Consider the following 11,544-nt stretch of genomic DNA (forward strand, 5'->3'; position numbering starts at 1 on the left):
ATAGTTTTATCTTTAGAAATTGAAACGGCAACCCTTACCATTACCATAAGCATATAAAGAACTCAGAACTATTTAAATAATTCTCAATTTGTATATCATATTGAATCAATGTAATATTAAAAAGTATGTACAACACGCACAGAATACTCATCATACAAGGATAATGACAAGTATGTTATAGTATCTTTCTGATCTTGCATTGTCCATAAATTATGGGCATTCTCTAACTTTCATATTCAGTCTTCGCTTATGTTTTGAAAACTCAAGTTTACCTTACGTAATAGAATATAAACACAAAGTATATTATTTGCATCAAAATGTGGAGCTCATTTGGCTAGTAAGGAAGATCTATAGGCCTGCTCTACCTGCCTTTTCCCACAACACATTGTGGGTAGTGTAGGGATGACTATGGAATAATAACTGAATGTTTCCCCAATTGAAAACATTCACAGAATAACTCCAAATAAAGAATTTCTTTCACTTACTTTCTTTTCACTCAGGAGTATAACATATAATTCTTCCTTTAAATGCATTTAAAAAAGATAACACAAATAATGTTCTAACAGCGCCAACTTCTTACTTTACAGTAAAAAACATTTTTTCATTGGTCACCCAATTATTTCCAATTACCTTTCTCTCCTTTGCACTTGATCGCATCATAGTACACTTGTAGTAACTCATCAAAATCAGTTTTTTCTCCTCCCTGTGGTTCTACAATGACGGTCTTCACCAACTCCAGATTATGCCATAAACCAGTAGAGAGCCAACGTTCTTTTAACTTTTCTAATAACTAAAAAGGAGGGTAAAAGTGAATTTTGTGTATGTCAAACTTACCTTGATTTGTTTAAAGCCAATGTGGCTACAACATGACTATGGCAAGCATATTAACGTTTTTGTGTACGGGTGTGTACAGAGGCAACCGATCAATGTTTCTCTCTCATGTCGATGTCTCTGTCTCTCTTCCACTCTCTCAAAACATATCCTTGGGTGAGGGTTAAAAAAATAAAAATTAGTAACACATGTACCAACAAGGATGAACACAAATCTATATGTATTGAGTTTAAAAAGTGAATTACAGATAGATAACATATAAATGATTTTATTCTTTTTTTAAAATTTATCTTTACTGGTATTGTTGAAAGTATTACAGATGTCCCTTCCCGCCCCCTGCCATGGACCTCCCCACCCTGCTCCCACCCTATTCCAGGCCTTCACCGCACTATTGTCTGTGTCCATGAGTTATACATATATGCATATAAGTTCTTAAGTTCAAAAACAATATATTATCTAAGCATATATACCTATATATAAACTACTTTTTTAAAATAAGCAACATTAATGTCTCTAAAGATGAAAGGATATGATTATGAATGGGTACATGGAGTTTTCTAATGTTCTATTTTTTGTTGAATGGTGGATACTTAGAAGTCCATTCTATTATTATTGAAATGTGCATATTAAGTTTATACACTACATACATATTTCACAATTAAAAAACATAAAGACTAAAAATAATACTACTCTGATATTAATATGGAAGAGTTAGGGGGGTTAGAATGGGTAGATTAAAAAAAAAAAAAAAAAAGAATGGGTAGATTTAAATTACTAATACAGCAATCCAGAGATGGGTGTAGCTTGGATTAGAAAGTATTAAAAAAAAATTTACAGAAACATGAGAGAAAGGGAAAGAAGTATAACACAACCTTTCGATTTCATATGGAGGCAAAAGTCCATCCAAGGATTATATAGGGAAATGGACTTTACTGAACTCACTGTTTACTGTTAAGATATAGATTTAGTGAAATTATTTGAACTTATATTTTTTACCCAGTAGAAATGCAAATAATTTCTGTCCAGGAGAAAAGATAACCCCAAAGGTTACAGATTATTAGCCTGTAGTACATTAACCAGTTTTGTATTCAGAATCTTATATTCTATTCCTTTATAAGTATATAGCTCCTGTAAATGCTGTCTGAATCAGCCTTAACATCATATTCATTCTCTTATTAGTCAATAAGTTGAATAAACTCTGACAGGTGTTCAGTTTATATTGACATGTGAGTCATGATTTTATCTTTTTGAAAATTATATTGTAGAGAAAGTGAGATTATAAAATATTTAAAATTAAAATGATCATATCCCCAGGTTATCTGATTAGTCCAAATATAGATTGTGGTACCATTCACTCATAAAGGCAACACTGGAAAACAACCAAGATTGGGAGGAAAATTTAGAAATATTTTGCCTTTGAGATACTCATATTGATATATTAATCTGGCATTGAGTAGGGTGAGTATGATGTTGTGATTGATAATAAGAAATATATATTTGATCTTTATATATCAGGCTCCAGGAACAGAGCTCCTAAAACCCTTGGAATTTCCTCAGTAATAAGAGCTATAGGGACATCTTTTGTTCCAGTTCCTGAAATAGCTCCATGGCCATAGGTGAAATAATCTATAATAATAAAAAGGTAATATGCTAATTAGACCAGAAGTCCTTCCAGACAAAGCTGGGGCCGGAGAGAAGTCTGGGTCCTGGGTGTCTGCCAGCTGCCAGAGGGAAGTCCGGGTCCCAGGTGCCTTCTGGCAGCTGGAGCAAAGCCTGGGTTCTGGGTGCCTGCTGGTGGCTGAAGGGAAGCCAGGGTCCCGGGTGCCAAAGGGAATCTGGTGCTGGCAGTCAGGGGAAGAAAGACCTACTCTTGCATGAATTTCATACATTGGGCCTCTAGTTTGTTTATAACAAGCCCCTTTGAACCACACCTGAGTATATGTTAATTAGACTTTTGGACAGTCCCTAAGTAACCTTAAGATGGTGGATGGTTGCCAGGGGAATCAACCATATTATTAGAGGATTGGGACACCCCCAACCTCCAGGGAGGGAAGAAGGGTTAGAGATTAAATCAATGGCCAATGGCCAATGATTTAATCAATCGAGCCTACGTAAGAAAACCACCATTAAAATCCAAAAGCATGGAGTTCAGAGACCTTCCTCCTTATGCAGGAGGGAGTAAGCTCCAGTACTTGAGATCCTCCTAGATCTCATCCCATACACTTCTTCATTTGGCTGTTCATCTGTATCCTTTAAAATATCTTTTATAATAAACTGGTGGAGGTAAGTCAATGTTTCTCTGAGTTTTGTGAACTACTTTAGCAAATTAACTGAACCTGAGAATCTTTAGCCAGTCTTGTGGGATGGAGCTCTTAACCGCTGGGATCTGATGCTATCTCTAGGTGGATAGTGTTCAAAATGAGTTAAATTGTAGCTGGAGTCGCAGAATTGGTTGATGCGTAAAAACTGTAAAAACCCACACATCTCGAGTCAGACGTGAAGTTGTGTTGTAATTGATTACTGAGAATAGAGGAGTCACACAGCAGTGAGTTTTTTCTTTAAGCTGTGTTACTTAGTGAAGAAATCAGAACTGAATTATAAACTGGGAAACCAAGACAATAGATGTTCCTGAAAGAATGCACTTGGATGAGACTGACTTACAGTAGAGAACAAAAAGAAAAACGTCCACTAAGAAAACCTGACTCACTCTTTCTATCATGATGCACATCCAATCTATCAGCAAATCCTGCCAGTGCTACTTTCAAATTTTATCTAGACTCCAAAAATACTGCTACCACAGTGGTCCAAGGCACCACCATCTCTCCCATGAGTTATTACAGTAGACTCCTATATAGTCATCTTACTCTCTACAGTCCATTTTCCATGCAGTAGCTAGTATAATCCCATTAAAATTAAGTCTAGAGCCTCAAATGGATTCCTATTGCATTTAGAAAACATAGCAAAAAATACTAATTATTTTTATGAAAATGGTCCATAGCAAAATTTCAGTTTTAGATAACAAAATATTTAGGTCTACAGCTTTTCCATGATCACTCAAACTGCACATTTATATAGCTTAATTACTTCCCCCTTACCAGAGAAATCATACAAATAACTAAACACATACATAATCCAGTGATTTTTAAATTCTCTTAAGTATCGCAACTAGGTATCTAAAAGTCAAATAACTTAGAGGAAAGTACACTGACACGAAGCCATCTCTCGGTTTTAAGACTTATATATATGAAAAATGTGAGGCATCGCTATTATAAAATAGTTTACTTAGCTCATAAAGAGCAAATACTATTCACACAAAGAGACTAACCCACATATAGTGACATAGGTGATTTAATCTACTAGTTGGTGTTCACATCATTTGGATTTGGTAAACTCAGATACTTTTTTTGTCAGATCTCACAAATTAAAAGACACTTTGGAATGTTTGTGCCTTATCTGGTTATTGTCATTTTACTTTTTCAGACTTCTTAAAACTGGTATCTCACTGGGGAGGCAGTAAGTTAGAATGCAACCTAGTGGGGAAATCCTGCATTTGCTCAATGTCTATAGCTTTTACACAGTTCCAGATGTTCAGTACATTAATAATGCACTAACTCAAAGCCTCTTTTTGAAACTTTAGAAAGTGCAAATTGCATTAAAACCTCTTTGCCCTCATTAATGGTATTGTTACAATCCTAGTCCTCTGGAAAATGTTTTTTGGCATGTGTTTAACTTTATAATATTGCCATTTACTCACTTTAATAGCCAGTACTCAAGTCTTAATGCTTTCTAATAGGCCTGCCTAAACAGGCTACCACCTTTTGTAATCTTTTTCACATAATTTACTTACACGTAAAACCTGTCATATTTTTCCATATGAAGGTGATTCTTCACTATTCATTTCAATATTTAAGAAATTTTTACTAGACTTTATTCAGTTATAATGTACCTATAGATGGCACATGTTAGGAATAAAATATAGTTCCTTATAAATAATAATAAAAATTAAAAATAAACGTATTTTTTTCATAACTTTTTTAATTACAGTAAAAATATATGCTTAAATCTTACTGTACTCAAACATAAAATATGAAAAATATTAATTTCTATTGAAACAACTTCCTATATGCTAACTTTATCGTGATGTCTGATTCAGCATCTTCACCTCAAGAGGCTCAGTTATATTTCAAGATCAAATTTTCAACAAATTTGGACGCAGTCAGTAATGCACTAGGAAGAATAATATGGAGGAATATCGTCCTGAAGTGTAAGATCCATTTTAGTTCTTGGTTTAATAAAAATGAAAGGTCCTACAGTCCTCTCTCTCATAAGAAAAATTCCCTCACATAATTTTGTTATAAGAATGAGGACTCTGAAAATGTTAGAACTGCACTACTGTTACTGATGTTTATTTACAGTCATTTATTGATACATTATGATAAAAATATACAATGATATACACAATGTAAAAAATTTCAAATAAAGTAGAATTTCAGAAATAACTCATATAGTTCCTCATGATAATCTACTTGTTGAAATCTCTTGGATAGAAAATAAGAACTGAATAGCTATTTATGTATGGAAAAAATTCTTGACTCTTTAAAACATAAATTCTGAATTTCTTTTTATTGATCAACATAGTTGGGTTCATCAATGACTGAAGAAAATATTTGATTAAAATGCATATATTTGACCAGTTTTGCAACTTTAGAGTTAAGTACTGGCTTACTAAATGTTGGCTGAAATCTGAACAAATAAATTTATTCATACAAATACATTTTTATGTTTCATTCCTTACCAGAGTAGATTAATTCTAGGAGAAAAAAAAAAGCAACTCATTTTTTATCCCTCTATTAAAAGGCTAATAATTAAAGTAAACTATAATGAGGTCACTGTACCTGCACTATTATAATCTAAGTAGAATCTAGGCTGGGAAGAAGATAAATAAGATGTAACCACTACAGTGTTTCCTAAAACATACTACTACTTTCAGGTATGCCAACCTGAATCTGCTATAAACCTGTTGCTATAAAACTTGAAGATGAGATACTTTGGAAAAAACACCATTTCAACAATCTAGTGGAGAAGATCCACTAGAAAAAAAAGAAATTTACAACGCCAAAATAATAATAATAATCCTTTTTAAACTGTGGTAAAATATACAAAGCATAAAATTTACCATCTTAACCATTTTTAAGTTTATAGGTCAGTTAGGTTAAGTATACTCACATTATTGTACAACCTATCTCCAAAACTCTATTTATCTTGCAAAATTAAAGCTATTAAACAGCTCATTCCCCTCTTCCCCCAGCCCTGGCAACTAACCTTCTAACTTTTTGTTACTATAATTTGACTACTCTAGCTACCTTATATAAATGGAATCACAGTATTTGTCTCTTTGTGATTGGCTACTTTCACTTAACATAATGTTCTCCAGGACCATCCATGTTGTAGCATAAAAACAACCTATTTATTAAAACAATCTGTCTATAATAATAAAAGCATAATATGCTAATTAGACCAGAGGTCCCTCTGGAAAACCTTTGGATGAAGTTGAGGCTGGGAGGGAAGCCACTGCTGGCAGCTGGGGAAAGGAAGGCCTACTCTTGAATGAATCTCATGCATCAGGCCTCTAGTTTATTATATCTCTAGGTCACAAATCCAAGCACAGCCCAACTGGATTCTCTACTCAAGGTTTCAAAATTAATGTGTCTTCTAGGGCTGCAGTTCTCATCTGGGACTTGGGGTTCTCTTCCAAGGTCTGGCTGTTGAAAGAATTCACTTCCTACCAGCTATTGGCCAGAACTGCTCTCAACTCCTACAAGCCACTTGCAATTCCTTGCCACATTCCCTACCTCTCCCATCGTCAGTTTACAACACAGACATCTGCTTTCTTCCAAGCAAGCTAGATCATGTCTCTCTGACCTCCTATTCTGCAACCAACTGTAGAAAACTCTCTGCTTTTAAAGGGCTTGTGGGATTAGATCCGGACCAAATAGATAATCTCTCCCTATCGTAAGGGATTTCTTATGCAAAATCCCTTCACAGCAGTACCTATATTACTGTTTGAATGAATAAGTGGGGGAAAGAATGTATACACAAGGGGCCAGGAATATTGGGGGGCCATCTTACAATTCTGCCTACCACACATAGGTAGGTATGAAAATGCATGACAGTTCTAAGCATGCATAATGCAATGTGCTAAAATAAAGGTATACACAGGATGGGGGCAGGCTAGGAATAAGGCTGAAAAATAACCAACACTATGGGGAGAGCAAAATATTTTAGGCTCAGTCTTTCAGAAAATAAGGAATTATTAAAGGTTTTTAAACCTGGATATACTATTAGGGTCTGATGGACCTATTTTTCACTTTTGAACATGTCTATTTGTAAAGATTGATATTTCATCACTTTTTTTCTTAGAGAACTTAAACATACACATAAAAGGCTTGGTGCCTGGTGTCTTTATCAAAGACAAAGTACCCAATGAACAGAAAAGTACTAATGCCTATAAATTTTAGTTGATTCATTTAGCTATAATATATTTTAAACTGCTGAAACTGGCAAATGAAAATTATATCATTTGAAAACACTGGAACCAGAAGGTATGATTTATTGTTCAGGCTGTTTTCCACTGTAACTTTTTCATTGACAATTATATTACTGTCCATTGAAATAACTTTACATTAGATTTGGTTCTCCTTCATATATACTAAGAAAAAAACATACAAAGCTGGTTCCTAGCATATAAAGAATCATTCTTACCACATCTTTGAAGCTTAGCAAAAAATGAAATTGTTCATTTATTCAACTGGGCATTTCCTGGCTCACTTTTTACCACTGTGATTAGAAAATATAAAAAGGTTTTATTAATGTGTTAAGATATTGCTTTATTTTAGTTCCAGGCTTAATTATTGGTTATCCTTAACATAACTATTTAGTGTAGATGTTCACACTCTGGAATAAATATTGCTTTGTATTAAATATTTTAAAGATGTTTATGTCCATTTTATTTTTAGAAATTTCTTGTAAAAAAATCTGATTAAATTTCTTGTAAAAACAATTCCTTCAGTTTATCTCTAGGAGGACTAATTCACTGCATCTCTAGCTAACAAAGTATGTCTCTTAGTTCCAATCGGGCTGCTATAACAAAATACTCCTGACTGGGTAGCTTAGAAACAACAGAAATTTATTAATAGTTCTGGAGGCTGAAAAGCCTAAGATCAAGGCACCAGTGTGACCACATTTGGTGAGGGCTCTCTTCCTGGTTCATAGCTGGCGCCTTCTTGCTGTGTTCTCACATGGTGAAAGGGGCAAGGGATCTCTCTGGAGCCTCTTTGATAAGACACTGATCTTATTTATGAGGATTCTATTCTCTGACTTAAGCACCTCCCACTGCTTAATGTTATCATCTTGGGAGGTTAAGATTTCAAAATATAAAATTTGGGGGATATATTTAGACCACAGCAGTATGTATGTAGATGAAAAGACAGTAGAAAAGCCAAAAGTATCAATACTGCCATTCATATATATTATTTCTACGACTGTCCTTACATATATAACTTCATATGAAAAAAGAAAAGGAAATGCCACTTCTCTACATTGGAATTTAGCTTTGATTTTGATAAATATATTACTCTCAGAAATTATATGTGGTTTAAATTCTTTAGCTATTAAGACTAAGATATTATAACTCAATTTAACTCAAGAAAATATTATTGAAAATCAGAGTGAGTCTAAAAACAAGGAAAAAAGTCATTTACATGAAGTAAAAATATAGACAACCAAGAAAGTTGACTTTAGATTCAAATTACTAAAACTTTCAAAAGTGTAATCTATGAAAGTGGAAAAGAACGCTCCTTTTCCCTTCAACTATGAAAATATCAAGCTACCTCTAAGAATAAAAATCCCATACACATAAATAGTCCCCTTATATAACAAGCACTGCTTCAAAACGTTTTTAGTCTTTAAACTGTCAAGTAAAACAGTAATAGAACAATTAGGCAGTGCCTTAATCAATAAATAAGTAAAACAACATATGATGTTTAGAAAACTATAAGTCCCCTGTTGCTTCTAGCCCTAGGAATCTTACCATGGTAATCCCACATGATTTTCTAAAGGCAAAAGAAACAATAAGTATTCCCCTACCTTGTAAGATGGCAAGAAACACAAAATTCCTTGGCCAACAATCTGGCACACAGATAACAAAAGTGCTCCCACTTCATCCTGGAACTCAAATGTTTCTGTGTGCTGGAAGGTAGCACAGAGATTCCGACCCTTGGGTCCTGACCCAATGGTGCCAACCCAAACCTAGAATATAAATATATTAGTATTAGAGTTATACCTAAACTAGGCAGGCAATTTAGAATTTAGTTGGGAGCCTTAATTACATATATATCAAAAGAAGATCAAGCAACAAGTTTAGAGGAAATTTATTTTTAAATTCCCTTTATATAATTATATATAGATTTAATTTATAAAAGTTTTATTTTTAGGCAGATCATTGAATTCTCCTAGGATAAAAGCAAAAAGGGTTTCACTTATCTATTCCTTAAATGGCTTTGCACAATTAAGCATGTAACAAAATTATGTTGGATTATGTGAACAAATGAAATGGATAAATCAGAAATAGTCCAAGGTATTAGAGGTAAGGACTGGTATGATCTGCTATAGACAAGTTTCTAAGATTCAACTATAACATGAACTACTCTTTCATAAATTCACTGATATTCAAAGATCTACAGTCATAAAAAAAATCAAACTCACGAAATTTTACAGCTCTATGCAATTCCTCTAACTCACACAGATCTAGCCTTAGTGTAGTTAATTTGATTAAGAGAAAGAACAGACTTTATTAGTAATCCACAGAAAATACAAACAGTTCAGATTGCTAAAAAATGTAATATTATATTTTGAAATAATGTATAAGATTGAAGTACATTGTACAAGATAACATCTGACGGACACCATATTAAGCAATTATTACTTAAACGATCAACTAGTAACATAAAAAACTGACATTATGTTTCTTGACACAAAGCAATGAAAAGTAACAATACCACCTGTATAGTATTCTTATCAAACTGCTTACCCTGAATCTTATGATAAAGAAACAATCAGATAAGTCCAAATTATAAGCCTTTCCTTAAGGAAACAGGTAAATTGAATTCTTCATAAAATGTCAGATAGGAAAAAAAAGGCAAGAAAACTGTTTTTAAGACCAAAGAAACATGAAAAACAAAAGCAATATATAATTCTTGTGTGGATCCTGGATTAAGAATTTTAAAAATAGAGAGAACCAAGATGGCGGCATAGGTTAATGCCGGAGTTTGCTGCTTTGAACAACTACTTCAAAAGTGAAACCAAAAAACCGAAGGGACATCACCCAGAACCACAGGAACGCTGGCTGAGTGGAAGTCCTACAACTAGGAGGAAAGAGAAACGCATACGGACACTCAGAAGAGGCGCAGTGCTGAAGTCAAATTCTGAGGTGCGGAGCGCGCGGAGCGGGCTGGAGGAGGAGGGCGCGGTTGGCGTTTTCAATCAGGAGGGAGTCACAGACTCTGAGCTCCAGATACAGGCGAGTCTTTAGGGACCCAGCCTCAAACGGGAGAAGCGGGACTGTCTGGCTTCGGTCAGAGCGAGTGCAGCTTTCTCTCCGAGCTTTGCAGCGGGTGCTGGGACTCAGAGAGGCAGAGCTCCTGGGGACAGGACTGAGAGCCGCCATTACTGCTCTCTCCGGCCCACCCTGTGAATCCCGTGCGACCCGCCCCGCCCAAGCCCTGCACAGAGGCATTTGCCGGATAGCCTCAGGCAAATGCCAGATTAGCACCTCCCTAGAGGAGAGAAGTTCTCTCACTGCTGACACAGCTGATTCTCATAGCCACTTGGCCTGGAGGTCAAACCCTCCCTGGAATTAGCTACAACAATCAAGATTTAATTATAAGACTGCGAACAAAGACCACTAGGGGGTGCACCAAGAAAGCATAACAAAATGCGGAGACAAAGAAACAGGACAAAATTGTCAATGGAAGATATAGAGTTCAGAACCACACTTTTAAGGTCTCTCAAGAACTGTTTAGAAGCCGCCGATAAACTTAATGAGATCTACAAGAAAACTAATGAGACCCTCGATCTTATATTGGGGAACCAACTAGAAATTAAGCATACACTGACTGAAATAAAGAATAATTTACAGACTCCCGACAGCAGACCAGAGGAGCGCAAGAATCAAGTCAATGATTTGAAATGCGAGGAAGCAAAAAACACCCAACCGGAAAAGCAAAATGAAAAAAGAATCCAAAAATGCGAGGATAGTGTAAGGAGCCTCTGGGACAGCTTCAAGCGTACCAACATCAGAATTATAGGGGTGCCAGAAGATGAGAGAGAGCAAGATATTGAAAACCTATTTGAAGAAATCATGACAGAAAACTTCCCCCACCTGGTGAAAGAAATGGACTTACAGGTCCAAGAAGCGCGGAGAACCCCAAACAAAAGGAATCCAAAGAGGACCACACCAAGACACATCATCATTAAAATGCCAAGAGCAAAAGACAAGGAGAGAATCTTACAAGCAGCAAGAGAAAGAAACTCAGTTACCTACAAGGGAATACCCATACGACTGTCAGCTGATTTCTCAACAGAAACTTTGCAGGCCAGAAGGGAGTGGCAAGAAATATTCAAAGTGATGAATACCAAGAACCTACAACCAAGATT

General features: G+C 35.2%; 1 protein-coding gene across 2 annotated transcripts in view; it reads right to left on the bottom strand.

Annotated features, from left to right (window-relative positions):
• The window catches only part of BRIP1 (BRCA1 interacting DNA helicase 1), a gene marked incomplete at its 5' end in the record, with an annotated part of 117,483 nt that overhangs the window by 42,855 nt on the left and 63,084 nt on the right, over positions 1-11,544 (bottom strand). For both annotated transcript variants that reach the window (XM_081108822.1, XM_081108823.1), the window contains 2 exons: positions 631-790; positions 8,977-9,138. In XM_081108822.1, the coding sequence (XP_080964948.1) occupies positions 631-790; positions 8,977-9,138 (322 nt within the window). The remainder of the gene's footprint in view (positions 1-630; positions 791-8,976; positions 9,139-11,544) is intronic.

This window comes from Myotis nattereri, assembly GCF_964212035.1.
Source record: "Myotis nattereri genome assembly, chromosome: 16".
NCBI lineage: Eukaryota > Metazoa > Chordata > Mammalia > Chiroptera > Vespertilionidae > Myotis > Myotis nattereri.